Source organism: Myotis daubentonii, chromosome 1 (genome assembly GCF_963259705.1).
Source record: "Myotis daubentonii chromosome 1, mMyoDau2.1, whole genome shotgun sequence".
Classification (NCBI taxonomy): domain Eukaryota; kingdom Metazoa; phylum Chordata; class Mammalia; order Chiroptera; family Vespertilionidae; genus Myotis; species Myotis daubentonii.
This window is the reverse complement of record NC_081840.1, coordinates 136,572,005-136,589,806: the sequence shown is the minus strand read 5'-3', so window position 1 is coordinate 136,589,806 and position 17,802 is coordinate 136,572,005. Positions and strand designations below refer to the sequence as shown.

The 17,802-nt window shown below is 40.1% G+C and overlaps 1 protein-coding gene across 16 annotated transcripts in view; it reads right to left on the bottom strand.

Annotated features, from left to right (window-relative positions):
* The window catches only part of MLLT10 (MLLT10 histone lysine methyltransferase DOT1L cofactor), a 242,830-nt gene that overhangs the window by 159,292 nt on the left and 65,736 nt on the right, over positions 1-17,802 (bottom strand). For all 16 annotated transcript variants that reach the window (XM_059660745.1, XM_059660753.1, XM_059660730.1 and 13 more), the window contains one exon: positions 11,294-11,403. In XM_059660745.1, the coding sequence (XP_059516728.1) occupies positions 11,294-11,403 (110 nt within the window). The remainder of the gene's footprint in view (positions 1-11,293; positions 11,404-17,802) is intronic.

Sequence of the window (17,802 nt, the reverse complement as noted above, 5' to 3'; positions counted from 1 at the left end):
GGCCAGCTTTAGCTCTGAAGCTTGGCTCCAGCTCTTAGCCCTCCACTGCTGAAAGCAGGTATCTGGTTTGTTTGGGTTCTATAATCGAAACACTGTTTCAACTCCAGCTCTATGATCCTGGCTCGTTGAAAGCAGGTTTCTGGGGTTTTGTTTAGCTTCTATATTTGTAACAATGTTTCAAACTGCAAGCTCAGAGGCCGGCAACGGCAGGTGGGAAACGTTGGAGTCCTCCGTCACTGAGGTAAGCAAGCCTCATGTTCGCTTCAAGCTGCCTGGCTGCCGGCCGCCATCTTGGCTGGAAGTTAATTTGCATATCACCCTGATTAGCCAATGGGAAGGGTAGCGGAGGTATGGCTAATTACCATGTTTCTCTTTTATTAGATAGGATAGATGCCTGGTGCACGGGTGGGGACCAGCTGGTTTGTCCTGAAGGGTGTCCCGGATCAGGGTGGGGGTCCCACTGTGGTGCCTGGCCAGCCTGGGTGAGGGGCTGAGGGCCGTTTTCAGGCTGGTCATGGCGCCCACCCCTCCCACCCCCGGCAACTCAAGCTCCCATCCTCTCCTTTCCCACCCCACCCCCCCCCCCCCGCCGGGCTTTATTTATCTTCTATAATCGACAAACATAATCTATCCTATATAATAAAATCCCAGAGACCATAACAGCAGAACAACCAGAACAACCGCTCGACCAGTAACTATGAGGTGCACTGACCACCTCTTGGGTCCTTTCCCCAGCCGGCAGGCTCCGATCACCAATGGCGACTGGGAACTGGGGCAGGTGGTAGCTGGGGCCAGGACTGGCGAGCGGGCGAAACGGCCGACCTCTTGGTCCCTTCCCCCAGCCCACAGGCTCTGATCGCCAATGGCGAATGGGGAACTGGGGTGGGTGGCAGGGGATGCAGGCAGCGCTAGGTCAAGGCCCCCACCTTGCCAGTCACCCCACACACATAGGGCGACCCGCAGCATGGGTGGGGCCGGCCGACCTCTCAGTCCCTCCCCCGAGCCGTCAGTCTCCCATTACTGGATGGCAAATGGGGAACCGGGGTGGGTGGCAGTAGGGAGCAGGGCCAGCTGCTGGCAGCCAGGAAAGATGGCCCTGATCACAGGCTAGGCCTAGGGACCGTACCCGCGCATGGTTTTGGGCTCCGGGCCTCTAGCATATATAAAAACCTAAGCTACCCAACGACCGGTCGACTGGTCTCTATGACACGCACTGACCACCAGAGGACAGATGCTCAACGCACAGGATCAGGCTCCCTCCTCTCTGGATCGGCCTGCGGGGATCAGGCCTGCGAGGATTGGGGTTGCTCCTGTCTTGATCGGGCCTGTGGGGATCGGGCTCCCTCCTGTCTGGATCACTCCTGTAGGGTTCGGGCTCCCTGTCTGGATCAGGCCTACGGGAATCAGGCTCCCTCCTGGCTGGACTGGGCCTGTGGGTATTGGGCCAAAAACAGCAGTCCAACATCCCCTGAGGGGTCCTGGATAGGGACAGGGTGCAGGCCAGGCTGAGGGACCCCACCGGTGCACGAATCCATGCACCGGCCCTCTAGTAAAATATAAGAAACATATATAGGAAACACATACAAGGAACACTACAGAAAGGAAAGAAAAAACACACTTGGTAAATGGATACACCATGTTTCTGAAACAAAAGATTCAATATTGTAAAAAGATAAATTCTTCCCCAAAGTATTTTGTTGTAATGCCAATATAATAAAAATTGTGTTTTGTTAGTCGTAGTGCTCATCTGGAGAAATACATGACGATGTCTGTTCTACCATGTACTAAGATGTATATAAAGCCATAATAATTTAAAATAGTGAGCTATTTTAAACAGATACATCAATGGAATAGGAAAAATGTCAAGAATACCCAATAATTCAATAATGATCCAAAGAATATTTCAAAACCTGTAAAAAACATAGATTATTCAATAATGTTTAAGAAACTGTCTGACCATGTGGGAAGGAAAAGTTTCAATACTCAACATATTTTAACTATATTCTAAAATTAACTCTAAGTGGACAAAAGATTTAAGTCAAAATAATTCATTCTTCCCTCTACCCTCCCTCCCTACTCTCTGTTTTAAACTTTAGACTTAAATCATGAGGTGGGGCCAAACATGGCAGCATCCATGCTGGTAAGGAGGGGCAACCCCACACAACTGTCAGAGCCCCAGTAGGGTTGACTCCCATGAGAGGACTGAGGACAGGGGTGGGGTCAGTGTCACAACCTGAACAAGGTAAGGAGACCAACCATGGAGAGGAGTGGGAAGGAGTGGTGGTGAAAGAGGCAGCTATGCAGGGAAGCAGCTACCAGCCCAGGGTGAGGTGCAGAGCCTGAATAAGGTTAGAATGGGCCTTGCATTAAGGGATGGCAGCAATAAAAGACTGCATAATACACACATACACACAAATTGATCAAATAAGTAAATATATTGAGGATAACGGGAGTCAAGTTTCTCACTGTCTGGCATGAACGTCTTAAATATAAAAAGAAAAAAATTAGAATAAATCCGGTATAGGTAGATTTGGAGAAGTTACTAAAATCTGTGGTTCTCTATATAGAGGTCAATAGATACAAAAATAGGTATGTGTGGATATATATAACTCCATTTATTGAATCAGAAGAATCACTGTGACCTCACAGTCTTCAATATATACATAAGTACAGTAAAAATGCAGATGTAAATGTGTGTATATCTCCGTATCTAGATACATACATTTATTTCCTAGCTATCCTCATTTAGAGGGTTTGGGAGTAGCAATATCCTAATAACAATAAGCACACTTGGTGCCCATGTTGGTTTCTAAATCGATTCTCACCTAAAAGGAGAAATGGTGATTCCAGGGCTAGGGCAGGAATGATACAATAGAAATCTGAAATATACTATTGTGTCAGAAGTAAAGAACTGCTCACAGAATGGTAGAAACATGTCAAAAACAAAGAAAACAGCTTGAAGAGGTCCTATCAGCCAAACCTGAGATAATAGGAGCATCGAAATAAACGTAAGTAATGAAAAATGACCCATTAAAATAAAATAGTGACACACTGTCCATATTAGTCAATACTAATATAAATAATTGGAGAGAGGAGAAATCTATTTCTTAAAGTGGAATGCCAACGGATGAATGTAAAATAAATGATGGAATTAGAAAAGCACCACTTGCCATTTATCATAGTAATAAGTTAATTAAGCTAAGAAACAATAATGGATGCTAGAATCAGTGGGTAAAAGGCATAAAGAACAAGATATTTACATACAAAGTACTTCCCACAAAATGCAAAATTATTGATTATAAAGGAGAAAAAGATTAACCTCCCAATGGAGAAATCTTACAGGCAACACCTTAACCAAGTGATCAAGGTAACATCTCCAGTAATGGAAAAAACTAAAATCATGTACCACCTGCTAAGATGTAATGAGAAGAACTCAGCATCACTTCCGTGATATTCCTGCCAAAAACATATAATCTGAATTTAATCATGAGGAAACAAACAAACAAAAATCCAAATAGAGGGACATTCTATTAAAATATCTGCCTGCAATCTTCTGAAGTTATAAAAACCAGGGAAAAACTGAGTTACTATTTCAGATTAAAGGAGACTTAAAGAGACAAAATGCATTCTGCAGTCTTTTGGCTATGAAAGAAATATTTGAAGAAATATTTGAAGAAATTTGGGAAATAATGAGATCTGTGGGGTAGACAGAAATAATGTACAAATGTTAATTTCTTGATTTTGATGGCCACATTCTGGTCAGGTAGGAGTAAGTCCTTCTTTATAGGAATTATATGGTAAAGCATTCAGGGGCATCAGTATCATATTAATAAACTAGAGGCCCGGTGCACAAAAATTTGTGCACTCGGGGGGGAGGGGGAGGGTCCCTCAGCCCGGCCTGTGCCCTCTCGCACTGTGGGACCCCTTGGGAGATAACGACTTGCTGGCTTAGGCCTGCTCCCGGGTGGCAGAGGGCAGGCCCAATCCCTAGGTGCAGCCCCTAGTCGGACTCAGAGCAGGGCCGATTGGGGAGTTGGGGCGCCACCCCGTCATGCACAGAGCAGGGAGATTGGGAGGTTGTGATGCCACTCTCAGTCACACTCAGGGTAGGGCCGATTGGGGGGTTGGGGCACCGTCCCCTGTCACACTCAAGGCAGGGTCAATGGGGAGGTTGCGGCGCCACCCCGTCATGCACAGAGCAGGGCCCATCAGGGGGTTGGGGCACTGCCCCCTGTCACACACAGAGCAGGGCCCATTAGGGGTTTGGGGCACCGCCCTCTATCACCCACAGAGCAGGGCCAATCAGGGGGTTGGGGCGCCGCCTCTGTCACACTCAGGGCAGGGCCGATGGGGAGGTTATGGCTCTACCCGTCACACACAGAGCAGGGCCCGTGGGGGGGGGGGGGTGCGGGGGGGGTTGGGGAGCTCCTCCCTATCAGGCACAGAGCAGGGCTGCTCAGGGGGTTGGGGCGCCTTCCCCTGTCACAAACAGAGCAGGATGTATAGGGAGGTTGTGGCCCCGTCCCCTGTCACACACAGAGCCACAGGGCGATCAGGGGGTTTGGGCGCTGCCCCCTGTCACGCTGATCCCGGTGCCGGGAGGCATATTACCCTTTTACTATATAGGGTAGAGGCCTGGTGCATGGGTGGGGCTGGCTGGTTTGCCCTGAAGGGTGTCCTGGATCAGGGTGGGGGTCCCCACTGGGGTGCCTGGCCAGCCTGGGTGAGGGGATGATGGCTGTTTGCAGCTGGTCACACACCATTCAGGGTAGGGGTCCCCACTGGGGTGCCTGGCCAGACTGGGTGAGGGACTGAGGGCTGTTTTCAGGCTAGGAGTGACTGAAGCTCCCAACCGCTCCTTTTTTTCTTTTTTTCTTTTTTTTTTATTCTGGGCCAGCTTTAGCTTGAGGCTTGGCTCCCGCTCTTAGCGGCTGAAAGTAGGTTTCTGGCCTTTGCATACAATGTTGCGAATCTGCTGGCTGAAGTCCCCTGGTATCTGTTACAATGTTTGAAACTGCAGGCTCAGAGGCCTGTAGCCGCAGGCGGGGAACGTTGGAGTCCTCCGTCACTGAAGCAAGCAAGCCTCATGTTAGTTTCAAGCTGCCTGGCTGCCAGCCGCCATCTTGGCTGAGAGTTAATTTGCATATCTCGCTGATTAGCCAATGAAAAGGGTAGCAGTCGTACGCCAATTACCATGTTTCTCTTTTATTAGTGTAGATTGCTCTTAAATGGTTTAGGGGAGGAAAAGCTCTTTGTATTTAATATTAATGCAACCTTTATGGAAGTTTGAAATTATTTCAAAATAAAAAAGAAAAACCAGTATTTTTAAAATGAACTTTGAAAGTACAAAAAATATTTATTCGTTAGTGTTGAGAAAGATTTTCTTTGCATGTCATCAAAGAAAGAAACAATAAAGAGCAGCTGTGTAAATTATATAAAAGATTTAAGTTTCTGAACTAGAAAAAATTAACATGCTAGAATACCAACAATAAAAACCATGAAGACATAGTGAAAGTTTAAAATCAAATGTTAAATTATAACCAAAAGCATACACAGCAAGTACTAGTAAGACAAAAGAATATCTGTAATATAAAAACACTTTGAAAGAAAAAAAGAGTATTACAATGTTAAAACAAAGTGCTATTCAGTCAATTAACAAACATGCATAACCTTTAAAAAACAAAATATTTAAAATATTTAACCTTACCAGTATTCAAAAAAAAAACAACAGATACTCTTAATATTTTCACTAAAAAGAATAGTAAACACTGTTTTAACACAGTGATTACAGTGCATAAGGAAATTAATAAAAGATAAGGTTATAAACCATCTCACATAGTATAAATTAGAAAGTGCATGCTAGAGGACAATTTCACACAATATACATTTTGAATCTTCTAAAATGTTCATACCCTTTTACACAGAGATTCTGTTGGTGTACACATGCCAAACGTCACATGAGGCACTTCAACAATAAGGGGTTCCTTAATTAAACTGTAGTTTATCAAAACTAGTAATACTCTATTACATGCTAAACATTCACTAAAAATAATGGCACAAATATAATTTGACACAAAAAGGTGTTCAGGTGATAATTAAAAAACACACACAGTATAATCAATATAATCAATATAATCTAATATTGTAAAAATGCATACACAAAAAATCCAGAAAGATCTGAATGAGAAGATTAAGGATGATTTTTGTCTTGCATTTTTCTATGTATTTTTCTGTATGTTCAAATTTTTATTTGTTTTGGATTTTTTTTTTTGTTAATCCTCACCAGAGGATATTTTTCCATTGGTTTTTAGAGAGAGTGGAAGAGGGAGGGAAAGACACAGAGGAAGAAACATTGATGTGAGAGAGATACAACGATTGGTTGCTTCCACAAGCGCTCCATGACCAGGGCTAGGAATCGAATCCACAAGCGAGGTACCTACCCTTGACTAGAATCAAACCCGTGACCCTTCAGTCTGCAGGACAATGCTCTATCCACTAAGCCAAATTGGCTAGGGCTGTATGTTCAAACTTTTTAATTAAATTTATTGGGGTGACATTGGTTAATAAAATTATATAGGTTTCAAGGGTATAATTCTATAATATATCGTCTGTATAATGCATTGTGTTCACAACCCAAGGTGAAGTCTCCTTCCATCCCTACAAATTTGACCCCCTTTACCCTTTCTACCTCCCCACCAAAACCCTTTCCCACTGCTGGCCACCACATCATTGTCTGTATCTATGATTTTTTGTCTTATTTGATAGTGAAATCATATCATTCTTGTCTTTTTTTACCTGACTTATTTCTCTTGGCATGATATTCTCAAGATCCATCTGTTGTCAAAAATTACAATATTTTATCTTTTCTTATGGCTAAGTAGTATTCCATTGCATATACATATATACCACATCTTATTTATCCAATCATCTAGCGAAGGACACTTTGGTGGTTTCCATATCTGGGCCACAGTGAATAATGTTGCAATGAATATATGGATACATATATCTTTCCGAATAAATGTTTTCAAATTTTTCGGATAGATACTAAAAAGAGGGTTTGTTAGGTCATATGGTAACTCTTTTCTTAATTTTTTGAGGAATCTTGATACTGTTTCCCACAGTGGCTATACCAGTTTACATTCCTATCAGCAGTGTATAAGTGTTCCATAACTTCTCCAACACTTACTTGACTCGTTGACAATAGCCAATCAAACAGGTGTGAGGTGGTATCTCATTGTAGTTTTGATTTGCATTTCCATAATAGCTAGTGAAATTTCACATCTTTTCACATATCTGTTGGCCATTTGTACGTCTTCTTGGGAGAAGTTTCTATTCAGGTCCTCTGCCCATTTCTTAATTGGATTGTTTGTTTTTGTTGTTGATTTATATAAGTTCTTTTTATATTTTGGATATAAACCCCTTATTGGAGGTCTTGTTTGCAAATATCTTCTTCCATTCTTCCAATTTTTCCAGCACCATTTATTGAAGAGACTTTCTTTTCTCCATTGTATGACTGTGGCTCCTTCGTCAAAAATTATTTACTCATATATATGTGAATTTATTTCTGGACTCTCCATTCTGTTCCATTGATAAGTGTGTCTATTCTTCTGCCAAAACCATGCTATTTTGAGTATGGTCACTGTGTAGTATTAACTTAAAGTCAAGGAATGTGAAACCTCTGGCTTTGCTCTTTATTCTCAGGATTGCTTTGACTATACAAGGTCTTCTATGATTCCACACAAATCATGTTCTATTTCTTTTAACAATGCCACTGGAGCCCGGCTGGCGTGGCTCAGTGGTTGAGAGTCAACCTAGGAACCAGGAGTTCACGGTTCAATTCCCAATCAGGGCACATGCCCGGGTTGTGGGCTCAATCACCAGTAAGGGGCTTGCAGGAGGCAGCCAATCCATGATTCTCTCTCATCATGGATGTTTCTATCTCCCTCTCTCCCGTTCCTGTCCTCTCTGAAATCAATAAAAATATATATTTTTTAAAATCCCACTGGAATTTTTTTTAATATATTTTATTGATTTTCACAGAGTGGAAAGGGATAGAGAGTTAGAAACATCGATGAGAGAGAAACATCAATCAGCTGTCTCCAGCACACCCCCTACTGGGGATGTGCCCACAACCAAGGTATATGCCCTTGACCGGAATCAAACCTGGGACCCTTCAGTCCGCAGGCTGACGCTCTAGCCACTGAGCCAAACCAGTTAGGGCGCCACTGGAATTTTTGATGGGGATTGCATTAAATCTGTATATTGCTTTGGATAATATGGCCATTTTAACTAAATTGATTCTTCCATCCATGAAAATGGAATACCTTTTTGTTTCTTTTTATCTTCTTCAATTTATTTTAATAATAATGTCTTTTATTAAATAAGGTGTGAACATCAACCTATGAACCAGGAAGTCAGTTTGATTCCCGGTAAGGGCACATGCCCGGGTTGCGGGTTTGAACTAAATTATGGAGCACGCAGGAGGCAGCCAATCAATGATTCTCTCTCATCACTGATGTTTCTATCTCTCTCTCCCTCTCCCTTCCTCTCTGAAATTACACACACACACACACACACACACACACACACACACACACACATATAGAAAAAAATAAAATACAGAGACATGGAAGCATGAAAGCTGGAGGGGGTCAATGGGGGGAAAGGGGATATAGGTAATACTTTCAACAGTAAAGAATTATTTAAAAAATAAAATAATATATATTGAAGAAGATACAAAGAAAGGGAAGCATATAGGTCCTTCACATTTTTTGGTAAGTTTATTCTTAAGTATTTTATTCTTTCAGTGGTGATTGTGAAAGGAATTTTTTCATTTCTTTTTCTGAAATTTAATTGTTAGTATAAAGAAACACAATATAATTTTGTACATTGATTTTGTATCCTGCAACTTTATTGTATTGGTTTATTGTTTCTAATAGTTTTTTGGTGGAGTCTTTAGGGCTTTCTATATAAAGAAATAATGTCATCTGCAATAAGTGACAATTTTACTTCTTCATTCCCAATTTAGATGCCTTTTATTCCTTTTTCTTGCTTGACTGCTCTGGCTAACATTTCCAGTGCTATCCTATATAATAAAGAGGTAATATGCAAATTGACCCTCACTGTCACACCATCACAAGATGGCTGCACCCACAGCAGAGACTGGGTTCCCATAACAAGCTGTAATGAGCGAACAGCAGGGACCTGAGGCTGCGTGGCACAGGGACAGGGGACCTGAGGATGCGCCCCCCACCCGGCAGAGCTTGATGGGGGCCTTGAGGCTGCACACCCCCACCCAGTAGGGCTTGACGGGGGTGGGGCCAGCCAGGTCTGGGTCTCGTGCAATCTCAAGGTGCACTTGGGTGGGCGAGGACTTTACTCTGGGTCCCGCAGCATGCCCCAGACTCTGACAGGAGGAAGATTTTCATATACATTTTACTAATTTTCTTCATCTCTGACACTTCTATTATAGAGAAAGGGCAAACAGCAATATTAAAATTTATTTTCCTCTAATTAATTCCCTTTTAATGTGCACAAATTACATGCACCGGGCGACTAGTATTGATTAACAGTGGTGAGAGTGGGCATCCTTGTCTTGTACATGATCTTAGAGGAAAAACTTGTTTTTCAGCATTGAGTATGATAATAGCTGAGGGTCTGTCATATATGGCCTTTATTATGTTGTGATACTTCCCTTCTATACCCATAGTATTAAGTGTTTTAATCATAAATGGATATTGTATCTTATCAAATGCTATTTCTGCATCTATTGATATGCAAATATAACTTTTACCCTTTACGTTTGTTAATGTGGTGTTACATTGATCAATTTATATGTTGAAGTAACCTTGAGCCCCTGTAATAAACCCCACTTGATTGTGATGTATTATCTTAATGTATTTTAATTTCACACAATATACTTTCTGAAGCTTACAAAATACATATACCCTTTAAACAAAAATTATGTTGTGTGCATGCCAAATATTAAATGAGGTACTTCGACAAAAAGGGGGGGTTCCTTAATTAAATTGCAGTTTATCAAAAACAATAATACTCTGTATTACATGCTAAATATCTACTAAAAATAATAGCAAAAATATAACTTATTGATACAAAAATTTATGTTCAGGTTAATAATTATTTAAAAAATATAGTATAATCAATATAATCCAATACTGTATACATAAAAATGAACACAAAAAATCTAGAAGGATCTGAATGAGAAGATTTAGGATGATTTTTGTCTTGCACTTTTCTATTTATCTTTCTGTATTTTCAGAATTTTTAAATGTTAAATCTACATTATAAATGTTTAATAAAAAATTTCTAAAACCTTAAAACTGGCTGCAGTAATACTTTCTCCCGCTGATGGAATAAATCAACAGGTACTTTAAATAAATGGTAACACTAAAAGGTGCATTGGGTAATGGAAAAATCATCTAATATGCAAAAGAGAATCAAACAATAATAAATATGTATGAAATTTTAAAAACACATAATGGAAAAAAGCAAACATTAACTTTAGAAATACATAAGGGAAAAAAGCAAACATTAACTAAGGTTTTAAGAAAGCTAACAACAAATATCCAATCGTGGTGGTAGAAAATAATTTGAGGAAGGGAGAGCAGCCAAGAAATATTCTGCAACAGGATTATCTTTTAAGAAAGGATGTATAATGTCATAATGGGTATTATACCAAATAGTGATTAATTCAAACTTAATGGAACCTTGCTATGTGAAAGAACACAGAATTTCAATAATTCTTAAAGGACAAATCCATAAGGACTAAAATGTCATGTAAATGTTAGGATATTAAATACCTAGATTCATATAAAAAGGTAACATATTTTTGTTTATTTGTTTGTACTCCTGTGACCTTAGTAATGTATTTCTTTTTAAGTATATTTTATTGATTTTTTACAGAGAGGAAGGGAGAGGGATAGAGAGTTAGAAACATCGATGAGAAACATTGATCAGCTGCCTCCTGCACTCCCCCTACTGGGGATGTGCCCGCAACCAAGGTATATGCCCCTGACTGGAATCGAACCTGGGACCTTTCAGTCCACAGGCTGACACTCTATCCACTGAGCCAAACCGGTCAGGGCTAATAATTGTAGTTTACCAGAGTAATTATACTTTGTCCAAATCTCTCTGGAATTTGATGAAGACCTATACTTTAAATTTTCTAATGTAGGCCTATAATAAAACAAAATTTTTAAAAATTCCTTTACACTTCCCACCTTCATAACAAAAAAATTTTATGCAAACATCAATAGAATAATATCTACTGTACCTTATTATAACGATCATGTGGAACAGACTGTAAAACAATTGGTTCCATTGTAGAAACATTGGCAAATTGTACCTCTGGAATATACAGGGCACAAACCACATGAGCCCAACCTAAAATAAATAAATAAAAATAACATCATTTTCCAGTTTTCAATGAAGCTTTTTCAAAGGTACATAAAATCAGTGATCTTATAAAGAGAACCATTAAGTGCTTACTTAAGCGAATATACAACAAAATAAATTCTCATTATTGACTGAATAGTCAAAACACTACTAATAAAGCACTCTTAATCATTCCTCTAGTTATATGCACAGTAACACAAATAAGGGAAACATTTTAAAATTCAGATTCTGGCACTGACTGACTTCTTATAAATGATTCGGATCAACACGCCTTCTGAGAACCACTGTAAAAATGAGAATATTTATAGCTGAATATCTAAAATAAAAAATTTAATACTTTAATCTTGAATGACAACATTAAATTGTTTAAACAGATCACCAACCAAACAGAAAAAGTATATGAACAGACCACAAAAGAGAACAAATTGCTCTTTAAAATATGAAAAGATGGTCAGATTCGCTTATAAAAACAGAGAAATGTAAAAATACCTTCTCAGTGCCGAAACCGGTTTGGCTCAGTGGATAGAGCGTCGGCCTGCAGACTGAAAGGTCCCAGGTTCGATTCCGGTCAAGGGCATGCACCTGGGTTGCGGGCATATCCCCAGTAGGAGATGTGCAGGAGGCAGCTGATCGATGTTTCTCTCTCATCGATGTTTCTAACTCTCTCTCTCTCCCCCTTCCTCTCTACCTCTCCCCCTTCCTCTCTGTAAAAAATCAATAAAATATATTTTAAAAAAAAATATATACCTTCTCAGAGACACCAATTTCCACCTATTGGGTTACCAAGGGTATAGAAAACAGCTTTTATGATTTACTAGAGGCCCGGTGCACAAAAATTTGTGCATTGGGGGGGGGGGGGGGCCTCAGCTCTACCTATGCCCTCTTGTAGTCTGTGACCACTCAGAGGATGTCCACCTGCTGGCTTAGTCCCGCTCCCTGGGGTATCGGGCCCAAGCTGGCACTCAGACATCCCTCTGGCAGCCCAGGAGCCCTCGGGGGATATCCACTTTCCAGCAGGGAGCAGGCCTAAGATGTAGTCGGACAGCCTTAGTGCTGCCGAGGAGGCAGGAGAGGCTCCCACCACCACCACTGTACTGGCAGCCATCAGCCAGGCTTGTGGCTGAGCAGAGTTCCCCCTGTGGGAATGCACTGACCCCAGGGGACAGCTCCAGCATTGAGCATCTGCTCCCTGGTGGTCAGTGTGTGTCATAGTGACTAGTCATTCCCAGTCATTCTGCTGTTAGGGTCAACTTGCATATTACCCTTTTATTATATAGGATAGAGGCCTGGTGCACAGGTGGGGGCTGGCTGGTTTGCCCTGAAGGGTGTCCCAGATCAGGGTGGGGTCCCGCTGGGGTGCCAGGCCAGCCTGGGTAAGGGGCGGATGGGTGTTTGCAGGCTGGTCACACACCCTTCAGGGTGGGGGTCCCCACTGGGGTGCCTGGCCAGCCTAGGTGAGGGGCTGATGTCTGTTTTCAGGCTGGACATACCCCCTTTAGAGTGGGGGGTCCCCAATGGGGTGCCTGGCCAGTATGGATGAGGGGCTAAGGGCCATTTTCAGGCTGGCCAAGCCCCCCGGCAACGGAAGCTCCCAGCCTCTGCTTTTTTTCTTTTACTTTTTTATTCTGGGATTTATTTACCTTCTATAATTGAAACTTTGTAGCCTTGAGTGGAGCTCAGAGCCGGCCAGGGCGGGCGGGAAGCTTGGCTTCCTCCATCACTGGAGCAACCAAGCCTCCTGCTCGCTCCAGCTCTGTGGCTGCCAGCCGCCATCTTAGTTGGGTTAATTGCATATAGTCACTCTGATTGACTGGTGGGCATGGCTTAAGGCATAGCGAAAGTACGGTCAATTTGCATGTTTGTCTTTTATTAGTGTAGATTGTTGCTGGGAATATAATTTGGTACAAACACTAGGGAGAATAATTTGGAATTATCTACCAAAATAAATTGTAAAATCCCTTTGACCCTACAGTTTCACTTCTGGGAATTAATAATCTTACAGATGTACTTGCATATAAGAAAAATGACATATATAAAAACATCTCTAAAAATAAAAGTGTAATATGCTAATTAGACTGGACAACCTTCCCGATAAAGCCGGAGCTGCAAGGGAAGCCAGGTCCAGGGCGCCAGAGGGAAGCCAGTGCCGGCAGCTTTCGGAAGGAAGGCCTACTCTTGCACGAATTTTGTGCATCGGGCCTCTAGTTACTAAAAGCAGATTAGAAAGTCCATCAGTTGGTGACTAATTATATAACAGGATAAAAAAAAAAAAAGACAGCTCTATACTGATAATAGAGATAAAATGTTCTGTGAAAATAATTAGGATGCAAGAGTATGTTTAATATTCATACAGAATAAAAATTGGAGTCTTGGCCAGTGTGGTTCAGTTGGTTGAGTGTCACCCCATGCACTGAAAGGTCACCTGTTCAATTCACAGTCAGGGCACACACTCAGGATGCAGGTTGACCCCTGTTGGGGTACATAAGGAGGCAACATTTCTCTCCCTCTACCTCTCTCTCCAAAATCAATTTTTTTTAAAACTGGAGGAAATATTTGACTATTCATATTTATCCGCATATGCCAAAAGACCTAGAAGGATATGCAAAAAAAAGTAATAACAGCAATTGTCTTGGTGGTAGGAAAGTTGTTGGTTCAGGAACTAGGCAAATGGTGAACAGGAGTAAGAGAGACTGTTATTAATACTTTTTTAAATTTTGGGAAATGTGACAATATAATAGTTTAAACAATAAATTAAGATATGTAAATATATGTATTGCCAAAAACATTGTATTTTTCCCTTTTCATTACTAAGACCATTAGTGTATTCTTTGCCAAAAATACTTTAATCTATTCAATAAATGGTGTTAGAAATATTAAACAGATATGTGCAAAACAATGAAACTAGACCACCCTCTTACACCATACACAAGAATAAACTCAAATGTATTAAATATTAAAGACTTAAATGTTAGACTCAAAACCATAAAAATCCTAGAAGAAACATAAGCAGTAAAATCTCGGACATTTCTCTTAGCAATTTTTTTTCTACTATATCTCCTCAGGCAAGGGAAACAAAACAAAAAAATAAACAAATGGACTACATCAAATTAAAAAGCTTTTGCTCAGAAAAGGACACCTTCAACAAAATGAAAAGACAACCACTCAATGGGAGAACATATTTGCTGATACATCTGATAAGGGGTTAATACCCAAAATTTATAGAGAACTTACAAAACTCAACACCAAAAAACAAACAATCCAATTAAAAAAATGGGCAAAGGATCAGAATAGACATGATATAGGACCTAACTAGACCCAGCAGACCTCAAAAGGGGTTAATATCCAAAATTTTTAAAGAACTTATAAAACTCAACACCAAAAAACAATCCAATTTAAAAATGGGCAAAGTTCCAAAGAGGACATACAGAAGGCCAATGGACATATAAAAGATGTTAAATGTCATTCACTAATCATCAGAGAAATACAAATTAAAACTGCAATGAGATATCACCTCACACCTAGCAGAATGGTTATTTTATCAGTAATCAACAAACAAGTGTTGGGGAGAATGTGCAGAAAAGGGAAACCTCATGCACTATTGGTAGGAATGCAGATTGGTGTAGCAACTGTGGAAAATGGTATGGGGTTACATCAAAAATTTAAATATAAAACTGCTTTATGGCCCAGAGATTCCACTTATGGAAATATACATCCAGAGAAACCCAAAACACTGATTTGAAAGAATATATGCAACCCTACGTTCATTGCAGAGTTACTTACAATAGCCAAGATTTGGAAGCAATCCAAGTGCCCATCAATACATGAATGGATAAAAAAGCTGTGGTACAATTACACAATGGAATACTACTCGGCCATAAAAAATAAGGAAATTTTACCCTTTTTGACAGCATAGATGGACCTGGAAAATATTATACTAAGTGAAATAAGCCAATAAGAGAAAGACACAGACCATATGATTTCACTTATGTGGAATCTAATGAACAAAATGAACTAACAAGCAAAATAGAGACAGACTCAAAGTCAATAGACTGACAGCTGTGAGAGATGCTAGGAGAGAAGGAACTGAGGGGGAAAGGGGGAAAGAGAAAGAACTCATGGACAGGACAACAGCATGGTGATTGCCAGGGGGAGGGAAGTGGAGTGAGGTGGAGGGTATAAGGGGTATATATGGTGATCAATGGAGACTTGACTTAGGGTGGTGAACAAACAATACAGTGCATAGACAATGTGTTGTAGAATTGTACACCTGAAACCTGTTTTTGTTAATCAATGTCACCCAAATAAATTCAATAGAAAGACAAAAAATACTTTAGAGTTGGCTACCCAAAATGTAAATGTATACTAACAGAAATTATAAAGGGTGTCCCAAAATTCACGCAAGAAGTAATTTTGATAGAAAACACAGGTTTATAATTAAAAGTTGTAAATTTTTTATTGATTCATAAAGTATACAGTATAGGGTTACGTATGGAATAGCATATCAGGTAAATGGCCTCCATGACTTTGCTGGCACATACGCACACTTTTGTTGAAATTTTCCATGACCGTTTTGCATAAATGTGGCTGAATTTCGTTGATCACCAAAACAGGAAATTACATGACCAGGAAATGACTCATGCAGTAACTGAATTGTTTCTTGGGCTGAAATTGTCGCATTTGGGGTTCAGAAAAATCCACGAGTGATTGTTGAGAAACAAATGTATCCACAACATGTCACTGTTTGGTGCAGATTTGGGGCTGGAGGCATCGTCGGACCATTCTTCCTCGAAAATGTGGCTGCTCAGGCAATAACAGTTAATGGTGCTTGCTATCGCGACATGATAATTCAGTTTTTTGTGCCTAAATTGCAAGATATGGATGTGGATGACATGTGGTTTCAACAAGACGGTGCCACATGCCATACAGCCTGAGAAACAATTCAATTACTGCATGAGTCATTTCCTGGTCGTGTAATTTCCCATTTTGGTGATCAGAACTGGCCGCCCAGATCATGCGATTTAACGCAATTGGACTTTTTCCTTTAGTGTTTTTTGAAGTCTAAGGTTTATGCCAACAAGCCCACGACCACCCACGCCTTGAAGGAGGAAATTGAGCGCTGTATCAATGAAATTCAGCCACATTTATGCAAAACGGTCATGGAAAATTTCAACAAAAGAGTGCATATGTGCCAGCAAAGCCGTGGAGGCTATTTACCCGATATGCTATTCCATACATAACCCTATACTGTATACTTTATGAATCAATAGAAAATTTACAATTTTTAATTAAAAACCTGTGTTTTCTATCAAAATTACTTCTTGCGTGAATTTTGGGACACCATTTATCTCTACTTTTTAAAAACTTATCTTTATTATTGAAAGTCCCATCGCCCCCCTTCCCCCCAGGCCTTCATCACACTATTGTCTATGTCCATGGATTATGCATATACGAATATAAATTCTTTGGTAGATCTTTTCCCACCCACCCCCACCTTCCCTCTGAGATTCAATAATCTGTTCCATGTTTCTATGTCTCTGGATCTATTTTGTTCATCAGTTTATTTTATTCATTAGATTCCACATATGAGTGAAATCATGTGATACTTGTCTTTCTGTGACTGGTTTATCCACTTAACATAATACTCTCCAGTCCCTCCATACCATCTCAAAAGGTAAGAGATCCTTCTTTTTCATTGCTGCATAATATTCCATGGTATAAATGTACCATAGCTTTTTTTATCCACTCACCCACTAACGGACACTTGGGCTGTTTCCAGACCTTAGCTACAGAAAGAATGTATCTCTACTTTTTAAATTTCTTCATGAGTTATTTGACTTTCACAGTATGCTACAGTTTAATAAATTTGTGGTACTGAGCTATAAGGAAATATAGATTTCTCTGAGAGAGATAACTAAAAACAGAAATGAAAATGAGAAATATGAAAGGTTCCTCAGAAAAGCACAACAAATTTTAGAAATCAGCAAAAAGGCTCTCAAGTGTGTTAAAATTAACATTCAATAAAAACATCATCTGTCCTGCAATACACAAAAGGGGGGGGGGTGTCTAAAACAACAGATTTTAAGTCTAGCTGAGAGAGAGAGAGAGAGAGAGAGAGAGAGAAGCTTATTTTTTTCAAAAATAATTTCTATAAGGAACTGTATCCATTAAAAAATCAAGATTTTAATTAAAAGTATGTGGACTGTTCTGCATTAAGAAAAAACAATGCTTAATTCCATCCACAAAATAGAAAAACTTTTTCAATAAAAAATAATTCATAAATTATATCCACTGCTATAAAAATATTTGAGTGGTAAACACTATTCAGTTTTATATAATAATATGATCTACCAAATACCTTAAAATACTTTCCCAATCCAGTTTTCAATA